At 49.9% G+C, this 22,714-nt stretch overlaps 1 protein-coding gene across 5 annotated transcripts in view; it reads left to right on the top strand.

The window, feature by feature from the left end:
• Positions 1 to 22,714, top strand: part of Camta (Calmodulin-binding transcription activator) — a 388,479-nt gene that overhangs the window by 237,613 nt on the left and 128,152 nt on the right. For all 5 annotated transcript variants that reach the window (XM_077653404.1, XM_077653405.1, XM_077653406.1 and 2 more), the window contains one exon: positions 2,333 to 2,430. In XM_077653404.1, the coding sequence (XP_077509530.1) occupies positions 2,333 to 2,430 (98 nt within the window). The remainder of the gene's footprint in view (positions 1 to 2,332; positions 2,431 to 22,714) is intronic.

Consider the following 22,714-nt stretch of genomic DNA (forward strand, 5'->3'; position numbering starts at 1 on the left):
CCTAGACTACTATTCCGGGCCACAGTGGCTACTACAATGCTCTTAAGTTTTTTTTTTGTTTTTTTTTTCTTTAGTAGCGGTCGGTCTGGTCAGCCGGTTTTCCCGCTGGCAAATACACGGTAAAGAAAGGCAGCAGGATTAATTAAATCTCCTCTTTTTTGTCATTTCTTTTTTATCCGAATGAGATTCGGCCTGTCCCCGTCGCATTCAATTCTTCTCCCACAACTATTTCTACCATTCTTTGCTCTGTTCTGCTTTCGCTTCGAGCAGCAAAAGGGGGCATTGCTCCCGGCGATTTATGTTTTCCGGATGATAGAGCTAGCCGCGCGAGCATTTATTACTTGTGTGTTAGGCCTAGTGTAGATTTGTGCTCCCCTGTGGACCCACTCTGCCCGCTTTTGTGTTGTGCAGACACAGAGCCGCAGATATTCTGGATTTCGTGACCGCCATGCGAAATGGTGACGTTAGTTTTCGCTCCTAAATTTTAATTTTTTTTCCCGCTGTCTCTCCTGGATCGAAGGGGCCCTGTTCGATTGTCAAGCGCTCTTTTACTGCCGCATTTGTCCCTCTGCTTTTTTTATTGCGCTTGCGTTAATCCCTCGTAAAAAAAATCGAAGACACGATAGTAGGGAATTGAAAGGAATCACTTGGAATGCTTTTAGTGATTCTGCTTTTAACTGCTCTAATGCAATTATCAGGGATTCGGCCGAAGCTTTGGCTACGCCCGAGAGTTGAACTTCGCTTATTGGTCACTGCGTTCACTTATTAACGTATTCAAAGTTGCTTGATTATCTTCTGATTAATTAAACCTTATCATCATCCTTCTGAGACTTCTCTCTTGTTTTTTTTTTCATTATCCCTAGCGGGCCTTCTTTTCATCCCTGATATACCTGTGTGTTCCGGAAACATGAAATTTGACTTTCAAATAATTTTACGATATCATATAAAAGTGCGGTTATATTGAACATTGCTCCAAGCCGAGTCACTGAAATACTGTTTTTTATGCCACGAGAATAAAATCTTGGTGGAAGTGGGTGGCATGCAGTGCACTATTGTTTCGTCAGCCTAAATATACGGATGAAAATTAAGGCTTTCACCTATTACTACACCGTAATTTTTTTCCTGATAGTAAAGTGTTTTTCAGGTCTCGTTACGTTGGTTAATGCATTTGTCCCTTAATGTCACCGAGATGTATATGCGGGGAAAAGGGAATGTGCGCTTTCCGGCTGTATTATGCGCCGCTATGGCGAAATCGTAAGCTCATATAGTCACGCTGCAGCGAAACCCTGTTAGGAGCCAAGTGCATCCTAAGCCTTTCCAGCGTTCGTCGCAAAGGGCGTTCCTAGACGCATATGTCAACTGCAATATCAGTATAAATCAATAATCTCAGTATATCTCACTTAACTCGGTGTTTGAAAGACTGCAGCTTTGAGCAGAAGCTCTCTTCTGGTCATCTCAGTGTTTGGGTTTATACTGTTTGCTTTTTATAGTTTATTTGTCATTTTTTAACATCTGGTCAGCCCTGATAGATCAGAATCACATCCTCGTGAGATCGGCATTCAATGAATGCCGGGTCAAATCGGTGCATGTAAAAAAAAAAGCCATATTTGATGCTTATGTGCACTTGCGAGCTTACCAAGGAAAGCAGAGAGGAATATAACTAAGATGAAACCGACAGACTGAAGAGAATGTGGAAATATGTTGCAACGAGATTGCTGAAGCGAGTCTCCGTTGCAGAAAAGAAAGTAATATGTACTTGTCATAGTGGTCCCTTCATTTTCTACATTTATGTGTTCGGTAAGTCAACGCAAGCAACCTCGCGAGTTTCCACGTGTTTCCCATCTACAGCCTGCGTCTGTGCTTTTGCCCCATTTGCACTCTTTGTGCGGGGAAGCCACCTTAGAGAGCTGTGGTCGCTTGAGGTAAAACTGGCGACGAAAAGCTAACTCGAAGCATTTATTAGAGCGACGTTCGTTCGCTTGTGAAAATGCTTGATGCGGCACAGCCAACGTTATATCTCAAGGTACATAATAACACGTAAATAACACTAACACGCGATGGACCGGTTCACTTTACTTAAACTCCAACGCGTTCGTCTAGGCGGCGCTTGTACTGTAGTCGCTGATGTTCAGGTCTGACTATAGTTCCCGACTGCGATATTCGCGTCAACTGCCGCTTTCCATTATCTCTCACTGTCGCGTGCATGCTTTCAGGGCCGAACTCTTTTCGCTAATGTGGCGTCTCGCGTCCAAAGTGCAGCCTCCGCTGTCGGCCGTGTTCTCATGCCTGGCGTTTCCCCCTGCCCTCCCCGCTCCTGTCTCCTCGTTTGCAGATGCGGATGAGAGCCGTCCCGCGCTTCCCGAGAGCCTGGAGACCATCCCAAAGGCGGATTATCTCCCGACGCAGCGACATCGCTGGAATACAAATGAGGTACCCGGAACTGACATGCGCTGTCTACCCGCTTCTGCCTACTTTCTCTCGTTTTCTTTTCCCTCACTCGTTGGCTATAAATATACACCGCCCTCATTTCCCCGCCCTTTTCCTGCACTCCTTTTTTTCCCCCGGGGCCGTCACTCGTCGCCGTCCGCCATAGCTGCGTAACCCGAGCGGCTGCGGGGGCGGCTCCATGGCTGCTACGCGGCAATACCTGTCGCGCCCACTGGTCCGGAAAAGCTCGGGACGTGCTTGGCGCCAATTTGTCTCGCGGTCTGTCTCCGTCTGTGCCGCACTGCTCTGCGTGCTTGTTGGGCCTCAGTTCCATTCGTTTTGGTCCTTTATGTGTCCCGGCTGTACTGCGTTCCGAGCGTATAGTCCTCTCCGGTCAACTGTAAAGGAGGCTGTGAGGCTCCCATTATTAGGAGTGGTGCACGCGCAGCGAAAGGAACCCTTTTGCCTGATGAAGTGACTCCCGTCGGCCAAGGCACATCAGCCTTCGAAGCATCGATTCACGAAATAAAAAAAATAAGGGAGAACCAAAGGGAAATGGGGACCGGGCTGTTAGGTTATCCCGCTCCGATCCGTATTTAAGGCGAAAGTAAAACGCCGTGTAGGACCGGCTATGTTTGTGTGTTTGCGTGCGAGTGCTTGTGTCAAGATTTAGGAATGCGCCTGAACATTGAGGGCCCGTAAACTAGAAACCAGTCGACCGCGACAACCAACTACTCACTGAGGTTTAGCAGCGAAATAAAGAAATGCTTTCCCGAGCATGCCTCACTCGATTCCGTAAAACACGTTATAGGTTTTGTTCTAAACCGTCGACCGGCCTATCCACGGTTATAAAATTTAAATCATGTGCTTTTTCCTCTTCTGTCTCTCTCTGTCTGGCTTTCGATTTTTCACGCTCTATTCATGATTATTCTACGATTTATTTTTTCTGTACATCTTTCCTTCCTTTCACAAAATAGTTTGACACTTTCCAGCGCAGAAAAGCGCTGGGAGGCTCGCAGGCTAGAGTTCCGCTCGGGGAGAATCGTCAGCGGCATCATTGATGTGTTTCCACTTCGCGACAACACACTTAAATCTGCACTGCAAAGTTCGTTTGTGTGTTGGCCCAAGCTTACTTAAAAGTGGTCGCTGGTCCTCCTTGCTGCGCAGGTGCGCACTTTAATGCGTGACTAAGTGTAGCATGCGTTGCATACCTGTTCCACGTTCTGGTGAACTTCAAAAAAAATGGGGAGGTGACGAAGAAGGTAGCCAGGATAGAGAGAGAGAGAGAAATATAAGGATGGAAAGGCAGGGAGGTTAGTCAGGCGATACCCAGTAGGCTACCCTACACGTAAGGAGGGGAACAATGGAAAAAAAATGGAAAGAGCGGCAAATAAATGAGCTTCTCTCGTGTCCATCGACCAGTATGACAAGGGGACAGAAGGCTCACACTTAAAGCTTAAAGTTTAAATCCGGGAACTCAACCCCGAGTCCTTTAAGAACTCCAGGAGCTCCTTCACCGCTGTCCTTTGTAGTAAAGGTTTTGTTCAAGGCCCAGAATTTTGGCTTCTGAAAGAGGACGAGAGTCCAAGCAACGAAGTGTAGCAGCCATCAACGCCGCTCTCGCTCAAAACGAGGGAGTACATTGGAATTCTTATGCGGGTAATCGACGGCAATTAATTTCTCCTCCAGTTTCACGCGGCGTTTCGCGTGTGCGTGCCTCCAGTTTTATTATTCCTTTCCGCTTCGTTCTTCAAATCTCGTTTCGTTTTGTGGAACGCTCACTTTGTCGGAGAATTCGGAGCGTGCCTCTGCCTCTCTGGTGTTCCTGGTCGTCTCTCTTCGCCATCCCGCCGCTCTGTGTAGCCGCCGTCGGCTCGGGCGAACTGTCGCCGCCGCATCGCATTCGCGGGACGAGGTGCCCCGTCTCGTACGAGGTGCGCCTACCTCCGCTCAAGGCCGGCAAAACAAAACGGCCGGAAGAGGAGGGAACAACGAGAGGATGCGCGTTTTCGATGAAGCGCGCTTCCCCGCACCTGGTAGGCTGAACACGTGAGTGGGTCGCGGGTGCATTTCGAGAAGGGAAGGCGCGGCTGTGACTCTAATTGCGCCGGCGCAGAAAAAAAAAGAAAAAAGACAGAAGAACGCTGAAACAAAGAACTGTCGCCTTGTTCCCCTGTTGTCGTGCTCCATTTCTACATTTCAACCGCATTTTCTGGCCCTCTGTTTTTTATTCGCGCGCGAAATAGCGGTTGACGTCCGTCGCTGTGTGGCTGTGGTCAGTTTTTTTTTCTTATTTTTATTTTCGGTGGCGCGTGGCTCCATGAAATTGCTCTTCTTTACGACCCGCACGCGTGCCGTTTCGCGGAAATGAAGCCACCGAAAGTGGCGCTCGCGATGGAGAGGGTAACGAAAATGGTGCGCAGAAAATAACGAAAGAAATAACAACGTTGTGGCTGCGGTGCTTTCGAGCAGTTCTGCATGATTAGCGTTTTCGTCGTCATCATTTTATACGGTCATCAAAGTAGCCGTATTAAGTCGACATAAAAGCCGTGTTCTGTCCATCTTTTCGCTTTCGTGTTTTGTCCTCTGCTCGTTGCCGACGAATATTCGCACCCGCCTTGTTTTCCTTCGCGTATAGTGAACCTTGAGCAAGCATCCTCCAGGTGAGGTAGCTTACCTCGGGTCGCTTATGAAAAAAAAACAATAATGAAAGAAATTCGACTGTCCGGTAATATTTCGCGCCGCAGGGCTGAGAATGTTTTCTACCTTTGACGGAAAGTGTTACGTTACCACTCGCACGGCCGGCGCGAACCGCTCAGAATCTCCAAACACGGCTCGCGAAAAAGCGCCGCCCCGCGGCGTTCCACCGCAAAATTCCGAGCTGTGTCTTTTACGGGGATATTTTGGGAACACCGAGAATATTGCTACGGCTACGAGAAAGCCTAGGCGAGGCGGGTATACGGTCTCTCTTTCGTGGAAGCAAAGCAGGGCTGAAGACGGCGGTGCGGCGGCACCTCGAATGCTAATTAGCCGTCTCGGTGATTCCTTCGGAACGCGAAGTAATGCCCGTGGAGTTTGCGAAAGAAGCCTCCATGCGGGCCAAATGACGAGCGCATTGAGGAGGAGCCGCCGCATCCGACTTGAGTCCGCTTTATCCCCCGCATCGCTGATGCGAGAATAGGAGGAGCAAATGGGGAGGGAGAGAGTATCGAAAGACTCACTGACAACAACTTTAGGCTCAAACCGCTTGGTTCGTGCTTCCGACGCCCGAACGTGTCGCGAGGCGTCTTCGTCCCTCGCTTGCGTGTTTAGGCCTCCGGGGCTCGTAGCGCTCGCTGTGTAAGGGCGGCGAAATGTCACGCCTTCGTTCCTTACGCGCCGGCCTTGCGTGACGCAGACATATCTAGTCCTGCGGGCTTTTCGAACTTTCTCCGAGGTAATTACGGCGGTGTTTTTAATTCTCGCCTTTAGTTCCGCACTCTGCCGGGTTTCCTTCGAATGAGACACCCGCCAGCCATCCCAGTGCGTGTTTCTTTAACGGAGCTTGGGTCGTCCTTCTCACTGCTCGGCCTCCCGGATGTTTGTGCCTTTTCTCGGCGGCAGGGGCACCTCGTTGCGTTGCTTTCGCTGAATCTGAGAGGTTCACAGATATTCGCAAAAAGGCGCGAGTCGAACTGACGCCGCTGTTGGGTGTTATTTAAACCTCTTCCGTTCGTTTCCTGCCCCGAATAAGTTTTGGGATGCTTAATAGGGTTACTTTTTTGGGAATGTTCTCAAAACTATGGGAGAACATGTTCTGGGTAACCAGCTGGTATCAATACGCATATATTATTAGAAACCTAACTGACAAATCGAAGGTAATATTTGCACTACAGTGTTTTAGACTCTTCTAGTAGCGTGGGAAAAAAATATAGCGCTTTATTTTAAGACATTCCCAGCCTCGTCATAGTGGTTGGTTAGCTTTTCGTGTCGCGTCAAAAAAAAAAACGCTAGAGTTTTAACGCTGTTAAACGCAGTAGACGTGCCAAAGCATGTATTTAGGCTGGTTAGCTCATGGTTTTGCTTTGCTGGGTCGTCGGCACTTGTGGCGGCGATATTAGACTGAGGTTAAGCTCTGATCGAGGTTAAGCTGATCTGATCTGTTCGCGCAGCAGATGGAAATTGATGAAGACGGAGACGTGCAATGCACAGTGCGAGAAAGTGTTGCAGTTTAACACGAGGCATGATTGGCTGCGGCGGTAGCATAGTGCTCTCTTGATTGGGCCAGCGTAGCTGATCTGTTCGAGCCGCCGCGGGTTCCAAACCCAGTCGCGCGCAATATTTATTCTATTTCTGCACGGACTGTTGCTATGCTGGGTTTGGCCAAGGTCACCCTCAGGGTCATTCTCCCATTGCCTACAGTTGGCGTGACGCTCCTTCGAACTAACCCGAGCTTACCTGAGTCACTCCGAGGCTTCACGCACGATTCTTGGTTGGGACCACGCTAAGTAGTGGTTTCGCAATAGAAGCTAGGAAATACGAAAAGATAGAAATCAGAAGCCTGTTAAAATCGATTTGCCAGCCGACCGTCATCCGCAACGTTACTACAAGACGTGCTTCGGCCTTTGCTAGCAATCCGCATATACCGAGATAATCGTCTTCATAGCTCGGCCCTGTGTACAATGCAGCTTCAAATCAAATCAAAACATTTTATTTTCAGGGCATGTCCTGCGGAGACAGAGACTAAAGGATAATACAGCCTAACGAGGCCTCTGCCCCTGTTTTGTGCGTACAGCGTAGCAAAAAGGTGCGCTTCACATAGAAATTTCGATTTCCCACTCGACATCCAACAGAAATGACTTACAGTATGCCAGGAAAAGAAAACAAGTAATACTACACGCATACACAATTGACAAAAAACCGTGTGTTCAGACAAACTTCGCAAGATTTTTGACGCGTTACAGGTATTCAGTGATCACTGATGCAGCAGTACGCACTGCGCGTAAAAACAGGAAAAGTGTAAATCCAAAAGAAAATGCTAATGTTATCAGTTCCACTTCTACCGTATTGCCGGTGGTCGGGAGCCGTCGTGTCAGCGGTACGCTGGAACATGGACGCCTCAAGGAGCGCGCGGAGGCTTCGGTCGTCGTGACGCCGCCCCTTGAGCACGATCGTGTCGTCCGGATCCCGTTTCGTCATTCCCGCAAGGGGAAGACGCTGTCCCACTCCCCCACCTCCCCATCCTCCCTTTGCGGCAATCGCTGACAGGAGACACCGAGTGACCGCTGCGGTCTCTCAGACGGAGCCACTTAGGGTGGGCGTCAACAGACCCGTGAGCAGCGGAGATAGCTCGTGGATACGGGGAAAAGCTTTTCGCCTCCGTCGGGGCGAACCACTCGTTCTTTCTCTCTCTCTCTTTTCGAGAGCCTGTCTATCTGTCAGGTTTTGTCTGCGCGTGGGCAGAAGCGCTGGCGTAATTCTGTCGAGTTGTCGGGAGTGCCTCCGAACTAAGGTGCCTCTTTTCCCGTATGCGCCGTTCCCCTTGGCTCACGAGAGATGGCGCGTGGAGCGTGGAGTGCTGGGGTATTCAGGGGCCGGGGTGCACCTTTTCATTGAGTAAGCAGTTGGGGGGAATAAAGCTGTCGTGGCCGGTCGAGACTGACGCTTTTTTGTGCACGTCTTGCGATATTCTTTGGCTGAGTGCTCCAGCCTCCCGCTTTTCTGCGTCTCTTACTTTTCTCGCGGTGCTTGCGTCGTTTTTATGTAGGCGCGACAACTCGGCGTATTCATATCTGCGGGGCATCGTCCCGGCTTCTGCGGTCTCTCGTCGAACGAATAGTTTGCGTATACCTTAACTGGTAGGCGACCTAATTACGAAGTTGCACTTTCACTTCGGCGTTTTATTTCCTGGAAATGTATCCTGCTCACTCTCATCGGCTTTGATAACATTTGTGGGTGAGACCTAGGCACGTTCGGGTATCCGTGCGCGGGGTTTGTTGGGCTGAGCGCTACTGTAGTAGCAGAGGCGTAGACGCGTGGTGACGTCAGAAGGGTTGAAGGGGGTACACTGACGGAGTGAAGTCAGAGGCTGCTTGGCATCACAGGCATGACGGTGCGAGTTACTGCGTCATCAGCCAATCACAGCACTACTGTATGAGCAGAGAACATGATTGCACATCAGAGGCGTAGACGCGTGGGGACGTCAGAAGGGTTGAAGGGGGTACACTGACGAAGTGAAGTCAGAGGCTGCTTGGCATCACAGGCATGGCAGCGCAGCGCATTGCGTCATCAGCCAATCAAAGGTGCGTTTCAACGTCACGTTTATAAGGACATCGCACCCCGAACCCCCCTGAGGCGATCGCTAAGCTGTATCGACGGCGTGCTGGGGCAAGCGTGTACAACCCTAAGAGCAACCAGTTGTTTTTGTCAGGAAATTTTCGAATGCAGAGGCGGAGCAGCAGCGACATGCCGTGAACTTTCTGAACGACGTAAACTGCATTCGCTCAAACATCGGTAAACGAAATGTAAGAGTACGGATTGCGAAACGGAGGAAGAGCGGTAACTTTTTTTCAGAGGTGGTAGTACTAAGAAAATATTCGGAGCGACCGGCAGTAACCCATTAGACAGTGCATTTAAACGCGAATCAGCAGAGTTATTAAGGCAGCATATATTTACGGGCCTCACAGACAAAACAACACCGAACAACAATAGCAAGTGCAGCTACCGTAGCTCTTCGACAGCTTTTTTTTTCTTTTTCGTGCATAAATTATGCAAACAGTGATGCGGAACGACACTCGAAAACCTCTCTAGGCTTCCCACGTCGATGGATGGGAGCATATCCGTCGCCCAAAACTGCTACAACATCGCTGCTTTGGTCCCCAAGACCGCGTCTGCGAATTTCCTCGTCCAGTCCAGTTCATTTATCCTTTTTCGTTGTTATGGAAGTACGTGCGTAAAGCGCTTCGCTATACCGAGTGAGGCGGAAGCCGGCACAAGGTCGTCTTGCCCATCGGTTATGTGGGAACAGCTGCGGTGACACTCTATGAGCCTCGCCTTGCAATCGACCGGCGCGAGCCGCTGAGGCCGCCTTCCCGGCTGGCGGCGGTGGCAGTGGTGGCGATTTCGTGCTCTAAGTAATGGACCTGAGCCGGTTGCGACGCTTCTTTCCCTCGCTCACTCATATCTCTCCATTCTGTCTACGTGGATGGCAAATGTGTCATTTCGGAATCAGATGAGACCTTTCTTTCTCTCTCTCTCTCTCTCTCGGTTCTCGTTTCGTCGTTAGGGCTCGTGAGACGCAACAAGTCCGAGGGGACATGATACGAAGAAAAATGACCGTTGTTTCCTTTGTTACAACGCGACATCCGCTCATCTTTCTTGCTCCTGTCTTTACCTCGCTTTATTGTTGACTTCGGTCTTCTTCTTTTTTATTCTTTTTTGCTCACTCACTCGTCCTGCACGCAAACCGCTCGCACGGCCTTTCATTCCCGCCCTCTTCTCTTCGCTCTCTCATTTTCTCCATCCCTCTCGGTGATTCTGGTCGTGACAGGACATCAAAGAGCCAATGTTGTCGCGCCCGGCTATAACGCCGCGCGTAATCTGCCCCTGGACAGAGTGCAGTGTGTCTCGGACGTTCTTTTTATGCCCGGATGATCGGTTACGTGCCTGCGTTATGAGGAAGGGGGCGTTGCGAAACGTGAGGGGATGTGGTACGCGCCTCGGCGAATGGAGCGTAACGCTTAAATAATACGGCGCCACAAAGGCGCGCATCTAAGCGTCACCGTGTCCTCTGCTCATTGCCGTCGTAAGGAGCGGAGATGGAGGAACCGCTTCGGTGTCGCTTCGAATTGCTCTGCTGTCTTGCTTTCTTTATGGCTGCATTTTTATTAATATTTAGGTGCGATTACAAAAACAGGGAACGAAAATTGCTTCATGCGAATTTCTAGCACGTTTGCCTCTTGCTGCCGTGTACAACACATCGTGAGAAAAAAGGGAAAAACAGTACATTTTTTTTTTAATTCGGACATTAAACTAGACCTTTAGCTAGATCGATTTCACAATTAATAAACGTTTGCATTGGTTATTTTTATCTACAGGTAGATTAATTTCTGCGATAAGCGTTTACTGGAGGTCCATGAGTATACATTCACGACTGAAGATCTTCACGTTTCCTCATTTTTACGTATTCATTTACCATCAAGCAAAACAGCTTGGGCATTCATGGGAGCTTGTGCAAAGAAGGCTGCGCAAGTAGCAGAGCTGAAAGTACCGACCGCGTTATTAAATTTTGTCTCGTCTTTCATTAACGTGGGTCCTATCCTGACACCAGCTTCAACCAAGGCTTTGCGGTTAGTCAACTTAAACTCTCCCGAAAAAAAAAAAAGAAGAAAAAACTGGCTTCGCTACTCACCCTCGCTCTGTTTCCGGGGTCTCGTTGAAAAAGGTCAGGGCTTGACAAAAAAAAAATGAAAAGCGAAATGGTCGCCGCTTCGGCGTTGAGTAGTCAGGGAACCTGAAAGGACCGGATTGAAACGATCGGCGGCCCGTGAAAAAGTTAGCGCCGGCCTTAAATAACAATCGCTTGCTAGCGGTGTGAGTCGGGGACGTTAATCAAAGTATCGCCTAACGAGGATAGCAGGGTGATCGGTTTCTCGTTAGCGCCGTGTAACGAACACCGCCCCTTCAGTGCGACTGACGCAGGAACGATGGAACGGCCCTCGCCGAGAAACACTGCGCGGTCATTACTACCCGCTTTGTTTTCGGCGTGTTTAATTTTTTCCTCGTTTCTTCCTTCTCCTGGTGCCATCAATACTTGACCCGTCTTTCTTATAGTTTCTTTTTATTTCCGCCTCTGATACGAGCGTTCAGTCGATCTTCGATATTGTTTCACCTCGCTTCTCCTTCCATTTCTTGCTGCTTCTCTTGCGTGCTCCACTTCCTCCCACGCATGCGCGTGGGCGTCTATCTTTAAAAGACGTCGCTCTGTTTGCCCATTTCCGATTAGCCGCGGTTCTTTCTGCTTACATAGCCATCGGCGCGATCTTTCCGGGCTGTTTGCGTTCCTTAGAAGTTCCCCAATGCATTCTTCATGAGTCCATTTCTTTTCAAAATCACCTTGCTTGTGTGGCGGTGGTTAAGCGTTCTCCTTAGTCAGAGAGGCGGGGCGCTGTTTTATTTGCGTATTTACGTGCAAATGACTATAGCGGGCCGAGTGAAACGTCCAAGCCGCTTTCGTTTTGCGAATTTCTGTAATGTGCGCGATGCTTCGGAGAACGTGATTTTCTTTTTCCTTTAAAAACCTCGAAGTTGGGAAAGCTACGCACAACCGTGTCAGCGTTCGCCGGCATTGCGATGTGGCTGACACGTGCCTTCGAAGAAACCACTCAGCACGGCTACTTCGATGCTCCTTGGCTTTTTATTTTATCTTGTTTTTTTTTATATGTCGACATTCCTTTTAGTCCACCTTTGTTTAAATTAACGCTGATGGCAACTTGAAGTACCTGTATTGATAGAATACCCCACTTTGAACACAAAGACGCGCTTTCACTGAAAACAGGGCTTTTAAGAGGAAAAAAAAGGGGGGGGGGGGGGGTCAAAAACTGAACTACACGTGTCGCCACCGCTGGTAGATGTCGCAACTACACTGCAGTGCATCTACATAGCTTTTAATGCGAAACCACTACTTAAGCTGCAGCTAATGGAAGGAAGCTCGGGTAAGTTCAGAGGAGCGCCGCTTCAACTGTAGCCAATGGAAGGGTGACCTTAATGGTGGCCTTGGCCAAACCAAGCATAGCAACCGCCCTTGCCGCGACTGCGTGGGTTTCAAACCCGCTGCGGCGCAAACAGATCAGCTTCGCTGGCCACGGTACGAGAGCACTATGCTATCGCCGAAGCCTTTTTTTTTCTCTCTTTGTTGCATGTTGCGGCAAGCACAAAAACACCGATCATGCCTCGTGTTGAACTGCAACACCCTCTCGCGCTGTGCATCGCCCATCGTCGTCTTCTTCAACTTCCATCCACAGCGCGAGCAGATCAAATCAGCTTATACCTTAGAAAACCAAAGTAATGTTCAACAGTTTCGCAAGGGAACAGCAGCTCACAATTGGCAGCGAGCTGCAAGAAGTGATAAGGGAATACGTCTACTTAGGGCAGGTAGGGACCGTTGACCAGGATCAAGAGAGGGAAATAACTAGAATAACAAGAATGGGGTGGAGCGCATATGGCAGGTTCTCTCAGCTCATGAAGGGCAGTTTACCAATATCCCTCAATATAAAACTATACAACAGCTGTATCTTACCGGTACTGACCTATGGCGCAGAAACGTGGAGGCTAACCAAAAGGGTTCAGCTTAAGTTAAGGACAACACAGCGAGCCATGGAAAAGAAAATGATAGGTGTAACGTTAAGAGACCGGAAGCGGGCAGAGTGGGTGGAGGAACAAGCTCGAGTTAATGACATCCTGGTCGAAGTCAAGAGGAAGAAATTGGCTTTGGCAGGGCATGTAATGCGACTTCAGGCAAGATGAGCGCTGGTCCTTAAGAGTCGCGGAGTGGATTCCAAGAGAAGGCAAGTGTAGCGGGGGCCGGCAGAACGTTTGGTGGGCGGGCAAGGTCAAGAAGTTTGCGGGAATACGTTGGCCGCAGCTGGCAAAGGACAGGGTTAATTGGAAGAGACATGGGAGAGGCCTGTGCCCTGTAGTGGGCGTAGTCAGGCCGATGACGATGATGGTGAACCTCGATTACAGCTTAACCTGAGTCTAATATCGTCGCCAGACCTTCAGATAACCCAGCAAAGCATAACCGTGAGGCAAGCAGGTTAAACACGTGCTTTCGCACATCTACTCAGTCCAACTACGTTAAAAACCTACCACTTTTCTTTTTCTTTTTTTTTGAGCACATCCCAAAGTCTAGGCTGCACATTCATTCTTTTCAAAACTGGGATTACGGATTCCTTTTCGGTGTAGACTTCTTTTCGGTGTAGACGTTGTAGAGGGGTTGTTGCAGGGATAACAACCCCCCTCGTGTGTTATTACACTCTGAGGGGTCTACTCACTCCGGCATGTACTCTCCTCGTATACCAACGTGACGCTTTTCCAGCGCCTGCTTGAGTCCCCTAACAAAGCCGCCTAAACCTGATCGTCTGGAGGAGTTCTGGTCCGGGTCTTGGAAACCTTCCCTTCTCTCCCCCGAGCAGCACAAGCTCTGCGGGAACGTTCGGTGCTAAAGCTGCACGGCCACTCAATCAAGGGCGTGCGGTTGCCGAGGAGGAAATACCAAACGCGTTTTCTCTTTCTCTCTCTCTCTTTCCCTCCTGTTGTTCTTGGGGGGGTCGCATTAGATAAATGTGGCGCCAGCTACATTACGTGCTGCCGCCGCTGGTTAAAGCAATGACCTGAAGGCGATAACTTTACTGCCGAAGAAAAGTAAGGACAGGCCGGTACGTACGTAAGAGGGCGCGCGGGAAAGAAAGGCCGGGAGTTGTTAAGAGGAGCCGACGAGTGGAATGATGTTATATAGGCTCCAAACTGTGCTCCTTCTTTCCTACTGTGGCCCACTTTCTCTCTCGCGCGCGACTCGAGCAGGCTCCTCGGGCGACAGTAATGAGCTACCGGCCAGATCCAGATTCTGGGCCCGTTGCCTCCTACGGCTCCATCGATTCCAGATAGCCCTGCCGGGCTTATCGGGCCTCCTCCTGGTGCTCTCGTTCCCTCGTTCTGCACCATCCGTCTTGCTGCTGCTGCGCCGAGCGTTCTTCGGGGTGTTTTTCCATCGTCGCCTGCTTTTCTTCCGTCTCCTTTCTGGGCTCCCGGGTGGCTGCTTTTCTGTAATTCACGGTTGGTCAACTATAGAGCGTCGGAGGACGGCGCACGTAGCCCCCCCCCCCCCTCCCCGCCCCCTCAACCTCTTTGAAGGGCAGTTGGGCATCGACAGCTCTCGCGCGCTCTCCAAGTCTTCCCTCGTCGCCCTAAATGCGCGTCTCTCTCTGATCCAAGGATTTCGACTTCATCTTCTTTCAACTTATCCCACTTGTCGATATGTGGGGTCTCTGTCTTCCATGATTCGTCCTGCACTTCTTATTATCCTGAGCTGTCTTCACCGACTACTTCTTCTCCCGGAGATATATGCAGCTCCACCAATTCTCTTCACCTTCTCTTCGGTCGTACCCCCCCCCCCCCCCTGTTTTCTTCGATGTCTGTCTCTAACACCTCTTTCCACATGTCCTTCATCTTGCCTCTTCGCATCACAAAAGCAACGCAACCTTGACTGCTCTAGCTTCGAGCCTATGTTTTGCCGCCTTAACCGTGCCTCTCAGGGGGTCATTTAGACCAAGCCAATTCTGCGCCAGTGATTCAAAAAAAATTTGATTCATAATTGAGCGCGTGACTTTTAGAATACAAGAAATTGGTAGGCACATCTAATTCCATGTGTGCCGGCAATGCGGTGGCTTTAGCAGTTGTGTATGCCTTTACCGAGAGCGATGTTACTTCCCTTCATCCAGTGAGAATACTCCGACCTCCAGCTAGTGGAATGCTCCGCACTGGTGACGTGACTTCCCTGCATCCAGTGGGTGATTTTTATGACCGGCGACGCATATTGGCTCCATGGGGCTCCTAATATTATTGCATTAAAAAAACGCAATTTTTTTCTTGCTGGTTTTAAATGCGAAAGCACTACTTCGCGACGTCTGACCGGCTGACCGAGTTTGTGTGAAGCTTGACCTTGAGGGTGACCTTGGACAAAACATAAGTAAATAAAATAATTCCGCGACCGTGATTCGCATTCGCGGCGACGCTAACAGATCAGCTTAGCTGTCCGCTGCACGAGAGTGCCGTGTTATCGCTGCAACCGATCACGTCTCGTGTTAAACTGCAGCACATTCTCGCGCTGTGCATTGCATATCGTCGTCTTCATGAACTAATACTGCTATTGAACCAATTTCCTCGCCAGAAGTGCCATAGACCCATCTAAGCAAAACCATGAGCCAACCAGTCTAAAAACAAGCTTTCGCGCGTCTGTTCGGTTTAACTAAGTTAAAACCCTAGAACTTTTTTTTTTAAGCGGGCGCGCGTGAGCGGGTGAGAGAGAGCGCATAGTCACAGTTAACGAAGAGAGCCACTTGAGTAGAAACGAGTGCCAGCCAAATGTGAAGTTGCAGCCGCTGGCTGTGTGACAACACTCAGTGTCGGTGTCAGCAAAATAACTTTGAACGTTCTTGATACATTACGGCGCTTGCTACAGTGCGTAGTTTCCACCATGCATGTAGATTTACATCTTGCGTCTTCTTTTTGTCGTTCAAGAAGCTAAAGTAATGCGGTCATTTGTGTCTGTTGTAAGGGCTATACGGAAGAGCGAGTTTAGCTGCCCGTTAATAACGTTTTTTTTTGCTGCTCGTTTTACTAGGGGGCGCTGGTAAATTGTCCCCGATGGGCCCTGTCTTAAGGAAGGGGATAACGGAGCGCTCCAATGGAGTCTCCGGACAGCGCCATAAACGCGGCGCTCTCTCCCGCGCCAGCCTACTGCGCGCCCCGCCTTTGACCTCACTCCTAAGGAGCAGGATCGCCGTGCCTCGGTTCGCTGGCCGCTTTTTTCTGGCTCACCAGGCGCGCGCGCGCGCAGCCAGCGTAAGCCAAGCCAAGCCGGGCTCCTCGACTGGCCCGCGGCCGATCCTTGTTGCTGCCGAGCGCGGGGCACGGTAATAACCCCAGAGGAGCCGCTGCCTAACAGCGGAGACCAGTTGGCCCGGGTCAGAAAAAGACTTTCCGCGCACCGCTGGCGGGAGGCCGGGCCAAGAGAAGCCCTGATGAGGGGGGAAGGAGGCCATTCGGTCGCTCTCTCATCGCGAAAGCGGCGGCCTAACCCGCGAGACGCGAAGAAAACAAGCGCACCATCGTGGCGATAACACGGTGAGCAGACTAGACGCAAGGGGGGGTTCTGTTTTTACTTAGCCCGCCGGTTCGTCCACCAGCTTATCCCCGCACCCTTTCTCTCTCTCTCTCTCTCTCTCTCTCTCTCTCTCTCTCTCTCTCTCTCTCTCTCTCTCTCTCTCTCTCTCTCTCTCTCTCTCTCTCCCGGGTGCAGTCAACGACGACGAGGCTGGTAGTAAGACAAGATGACGTGAGTTCCGACGAAAATCGAGGCGTCTCTTCCTCCCGAAGTTGTTGTCTCTAATGAAGAGGTCCGTTGCCGACGTATTAACGCGGTGTTGATCGTTCTCTGAACCACGGTGCTGCCAAATGCTGCCGGGCGCCGGGATCCGCTGCTGCTGCTTCTCTTTCTGCCGTAGTATATACAGGAGGCTGGAAGGCGGGTGAGATCTAAGGCGTCCCATTACTCTGCACCCGTCTGCAGACCCCCTGAGCGGAGGCAGGAACATGACGATGGTAGTCCGAGGAAAGTAATAAGTGCGCTGGCGAGAAAGAGGGGAAGATGGCGCTAACAGGAGACTTCGCAATCAGCTTGGCGTCTGGCTTAAGGAGAAGCGACTGCCTTTCATAATCAGGGCCTCTCAGCGCCTCTCCATCTTCGCGCCTGAACTCGACGCCGGCTATTTACTGTTTTCTTTTTTGTCGCCCTCATTTCTGACGCGAGTGTATGTGCGTGTTTGTGCGTGTGTACGTGTAAGAGCGGTGCTTGATTTTTTTTTTGCAGTCATTGGTGCTTTGTTTTCACTTGTTTTGGCGCGTTTTTACTTTTCGAGTGTTGATTAATTGTAGTTTGGCCTTGCTTAAGCCTTCCCGCTGCTTCTGTAGTTCGCGCGCTCGTTGTTAGCCATCACGTTATTTAACTTGGCGTCCGTTGGCGGCGCTTCTTGGCGGGAATACTAGTGAGTTCGTGTTCATGCTGCGAGACGATGCTGAGATGTTGCGCGCGCTATTCTCTCTTCATACTTCACTTTTCCTTTCCATACCTAAAAATTTATGAATACAGTTTCTCTCACCGTTCCGGCTAATCTCCGTCTTTTCTTCTCTATTAAGGCGCAGTAGTTTAGGCCCATTTCTCAAAGGGCAGGGAACGGCAGTTAAGTCGCAAGCTGTGGCTAACAAATATAAGCATTTTTCGCAGCTTTCATCGCGGTCTGAAGAGAGAGCTTAGATTTCTCGCTACAACTCCCTTCATGTAAAGATTCAGCTCCTCCCTTTGTTTGCTTTCTTTCGCTGTGTAAGTACAGACGGACATTAGAGCTAGGTCACGAATTTCAACTATTGCCGCGCTATTTCTTCAGGCTGCTGACAGCATCGTTCCGCAGAATTCGCTGTACTCCTAGTCTCATTCTGCGCTGCGTCTGTCGATTTCGTGTCGTTTTCTTTGGCGTTTTTTTTTTCGTGCAGTTTACTGGGAGCTGCAACCAACTGAACCACCAAAAAAAAAGTGCTTAGGCACAAGCTGCTCAGCTTTGACGTTTGCTTGTTTTTTGTTTCTTTGTTTTCATTGCTTCGAGTGGAACTGCTATTGCTGGCGCAACTAGCAGTCGCAAAAAAAATAATAATAGTGATTCTCGGCGCGAACACTGAGCTGCTGGTCGCACTGCTCGGCAAGTTATTGCTCGGCGCGTCTCGTAGGGGCATCTGCAGCTTCGCGTATCGCCAGGCGCAATGTGTCACCACCACGGCAGGCTGGCGACACGCGTTGCCTAAGCGAGCGTCAAACACGCTGCGAGTGGTCCGAACAAGTTCTTCAGTCTTCTGGGGTGAGCATCGACGTTTCCCTCGCCTTACGCTCTCTCCCTCGTTCACTCCGCCGAGCCCCTTTAGTTTCGGACTCCTTTTTTTAGTTTTGTTTGTGTTTTTTGTCTGCCGCCTCTTCGGCAAATCGCGGTATAGGCGAACGAGTATAGTGGCCCTGTGCTGCGTCTAGGCCCTTCACCCCGCGTCAACTGCAGGGGCCTCCCCCTACGCTCAGCCAGCGGGGGCGGCGATGGCGAAGCGTTATTGTATTTACGCGCCAGCTGTGCTCAATGTGCCGTAAAAAGGAAGCCCATGTCCGGCTTTACGTCTTCCGGTTCACTGGCCGATGTAGCTGCGACTCCTTTCTCTGTGGCCTCTCCGTCGGAGACGTGTTTTGCTTGTCGTCTTCGGGGTATAGCTGTCCGCTGCTGATGTCCTGGTGCGCGTTTGTGCCTCTGTCCCGTGCGTGTGTACGTGCATCCGCGAGCGCGCTTCACTGCGACTTACAGCCCGGCCCTCTCGCCACCAGAATGTCTTTATTTTTTCTGTTTGCCCCGAGGTGGCGGAACATGTCACAAGTGCGAAGTTCGCGTCCGCCAACGCATTTCGCCGCAGGTACCTCGAAAAGCCAACCGCGTTCCTACGCGAATGCACGCAAGGCTTGTGAACCTGTGGCGCAGGCGTATCGTCACTGCAGTTGATGAAGACTCTGTAAAATTGACAAAGTGAAGCGGTCCTGTGAAACAGGACGTTTCAAAGGGTCTATTAAATGTTGCCTCATTCAATTCCATCAACTGAAACTCAATGGACAGTCCTCGTATGGTGACACTTTTGGTAAGAGCGTTAAGTTATTGCAATAGTTGTCAACAGTATCAAACAGATGCCATTTTCCCGTAATTGATGTAGAAGTTTTTGTCATTGAAATTGCTGTAGATTTCCGTAAGAGACGAACCCGGTGCAAGTTTCACTGCTTGGGATACAGAGGGAAATACAAAACGCACATGTCATTCGGAATAGTTGCTTTGCTTAGTTAAATCACCTTGAAAACAGGACTGGTAAGATGGTGACAGATGGAATTTCAATAAACAATCATTTAATCGATGCACAAAGATTTGCTGAGCAATCTTGCTAGGAGAACTGAGCGTAGGAATATGGAAGTAGTTATAAGAACAACCTGTTTGCATTCTTTACTGCTGGCAGGAGTGACCTAATTGTTTTCTGGTAAAAAAAATTGAAACAATGCACGGTGTACGTCACTAGGCTCCTGTGAGCCTCATAAAAATTAATCACCGAACGCATAAGCAACGCATGCATATTTATCGTCAGTCACGCTATTGCTAATGCCAGACGAAAAACCAGACAAAGTACTGAAGAACGTCCACACGCCATGGGCGCAGTCGTCTCTGGAGCTGTCCTAGCTGGCTAGACAGGAAAATCGGTCACGATAGTTTTGTTTTGGTGCCTCTGTATGTAGTTCCAGCAGCCTCTCATTGAGCGAGCACGATATGGCCTTTAATAGAAAAAGGCCAGACGAAGAAATAAAAAAAAACACCGACGTTGAATTATATAGCCGCACATATCCGAATCACATAACACTAGCGTGCACACGCAGGAGTGTTCTATAGCTGTAAACAACGCAGAAAACGGATGTTGGCTGGGAGCGGCTTATCAAAGAAACTCGGCACGCAATCTCCTAGTGTCCGGTTTTGACGAAAGCGTGCATCGAAAGCGATGATATCGAGGTGAGAAAAAAACTATAATCTTCGTCGAAATCAAAACGCGTTCCTCCTCCTGCGCACGAGGCATCGGCTGACATTGGTTTGTTGTGGCGTTCACTGACGCGTTTGGTATCGATAAATGACCTCGGTAGAAAATAATAATAATAATAACAATAATAATAATAATAATAGGTTTTGGGGGAAGGAAATGGCGCAGTGTCTGTCTCGTATATCGTTGGACACCTGAACCGCGCCGTAAGGGAAGGGATAAAGGAGGGAGTGAAAGAAGAAAGATGTGCCGTAGTGGAGGGCTCCGGAATAATTTCGACCACCTGGGGATCTTTAACGTGCACTGACATCGTGCAGCACACGGGCGCCTTAGCGTTTTTCCTCCATAAAAACACAGCCGCAGCGGTCGGGTTCGAACCCGGGAACTCCGGATCAGTAGCCGAGCGCCCTAACCACTGAGCCACCGCGGCGGGTAGAGAGTAAAGAGCCGTTCACGAATTGAGTCTCGAGGAGGTGAGTAAAACGCCTCGATGCATCTGTTTTCACGCCCGCAGTAGTAGTTCTACCACACTTCGTAAAGGCAGTGCCTGTATAGCGTGCGAAAGTTTTCCCGTCCTTCGGATTGCTTCCGACAACTGGATGGCGGCGGCTCGGCAGCCGGAGTTGCGTGACACGCCCCTCGCTCGCTCGTATTATTGTTCTGACCACCACGCAACGCGCGAGTTAGCGGAAGGTAAGTGAGGGAGGAAAGGGAGAGTGAAAGTTAGGGGGAAAAAAACGTGAGTGGTGGAAAGAGGAACGATTGCAGTCGTAAACAACGCATCTAGTGTAGTTTCTCGTTTTACCTCATTCCGGACACTTCGCGATCTGTTTTCCTTCTGTTCTTTTTTTTTGTTTTCTTCGGCTCCTCGGCGTTCCGGAAAACGCGCGAAGTGTCCAGCGCAGACCCGTCTCCGAGGCGGCGGCGTGCTATCTGTATACGATGAGAAATCGACTTTCGCGTCTTCCCTTTGTGTTCGATTCCTGTGCGTCGTTTGTCTTGGCGCTGCCCGACAGCGTCGTCTGTCTGTCCATTCTTTCGTACATTTTTTTTTTTTGGTCCCGCGCGTATGTTACTTTACTCCTCCTACGTTGTTTCCTTGCTGTTTCCCTCTTTGAAAAACACGCGCCAGAAACCTTCCTCGGACCTCCGGCATGCTTTGCTCCCTTAAAACAGTGCAGACTCTTCGAAGCTGTCGCGCTGGATTTGGGTAATCGGGCGTGGAAATCAAGAAACTGTGTGCGCTGGAAAAGAACGGCCTGAGATTAGCCCTCCTCCGCCTCGCGGCTGTCGCTTCGTTCGTTGATTGGCTCGCGAACAGCCAGTCTGAATCGTAATTACAGGTACAAAGTTTCCTGCCTTGAACTCCCAATTGGGTATATAAATGTCGCCGACTCCGCAGTTTCGACGGCGCTGCTCAGTTTTAGTCACGCTTGGCATAGAGTTCGCATTATAACCTGACACTCACCTCGCGCACCTCCGGACGCTTGTCTTCGCATCTTCTTTTTCTCACCACGCCGCTGTTTTTATTTGCGTATTTTTTTTATTGCATCTTTTCGCCCCTGTGTAGGCAATCTTGTGTTCAGCTACGGGTTTTCCTCTCCAAGAGTGACCGTCATCTATTTCTCAACTCGGTCACTTGCGTCGTCATCTACAGAGTAGCAATGCGGCCGCTGCTGTGGCGCGATTGTTCTCATTGATCGCGCGATTTTTTTTTTGCGGTGTTGGTTCTTGCGCTGGTTTATCGCCCGTTGTTGTGTCACGGTTCGGAAAGGGCCAACGGTACGGTGGACGTGTTCTCGCTGCAAACATATTGTTCGTGGAGCGATGCCTGCAGTAGACGTGAAAATATGCATTCCATGACGCTCATCAGGTCTGAAAGAATCCTATAGCCTTCAACCGTGCTTGTTCGCTCTGGATATCATGGTTTCGACCGCGGAGAAAGACTGCTAATTAATATATCTCAGTGTAACCCAGTGAGCAGCTTTCATTCCTTAATTTTTCCTTCTCCCTTTTGGGCTAAAGAACCAGTCGTTATCGGGAAATAAAAACTTCCTATGCTGTGTCGGCTGCTGCTGTTTGCCGGCAGGAAGAATGAAAAGGAAAGTGCACGGGCCTGCCCACTGACTCAAGCCGAACCACAATCGCTGCCATGTACCTAAAGTAGGAAAGTTAAAAGATTGGAGTGCAAAGATGAAAAAAAAAAAGACGCGCGCTATTATAAGCCGGGCCGATCCCGGAGGCAGTGCAATACCGCGCCGACCCGTGCCGGAGTGTCTGTGACGCTAAATTTGGTATGTTTTTTGTTAATGTTTTTTGCGTACTATTTTTATCAAAACCTCTGTTGCTATCTGAATATGCGATAGGTGCCCCCCCCCCCCCCCTCCTTCAAGATTTATGACGGCTTCTGTTCAAAAGGAAGCCTTGACGTGGAATATCCGATTGCGATGCACGTCAAAATTCTCTGTCCAATGTGTCATTTTATGTTCGTTTAGTTTTGAGCGAAAAGCAGCTCGGATATCAGCGTGGACGAGCCAAGACAGCGACGTCCACTCCCGACACCTCATGCTTTCTCGCCCCCAGGCGGCCTGCGCTCTGGCAGCTCATTTTTGCCACTTGTCAGGGCGAAGGCGCGTTTCTGTTCAGCCGCTTAGCATGGGGCGACGTTTATTTTTTTTATTCTTCTTTCACTTCTAAAACGCTTTTCGTTTTTTTTTTCTTGTTGTCCTCGTCGTTATATCGATTCTTATTTCTGTCGTGTTTAGCCTTTTCCCGCTCGCGGCGATCAAAAATAGACGACCGCGATTCTTATCTCACGTTTTTCACATTGCGCAGATGCAATATTTCGCCCGATCGCTTTGCGTTGGAGATTTTTTCT

This window comes from Amblyomma americanum, chromosome 2 (assembly GCF_052857255.1).
Source record: "Amblyomma americanum isolate KBUSLIRL-KWMA chromosome 2, ASM5285725v1, whole genome shotgun sequence".
Taxonomy (NCBI): domain Eukaryota; kingdom Metazoa; phylum Arthropoda; class Arachnida; order Ixodida; family Ixodidae; genus Amblyomma; species Amblyomma americanum.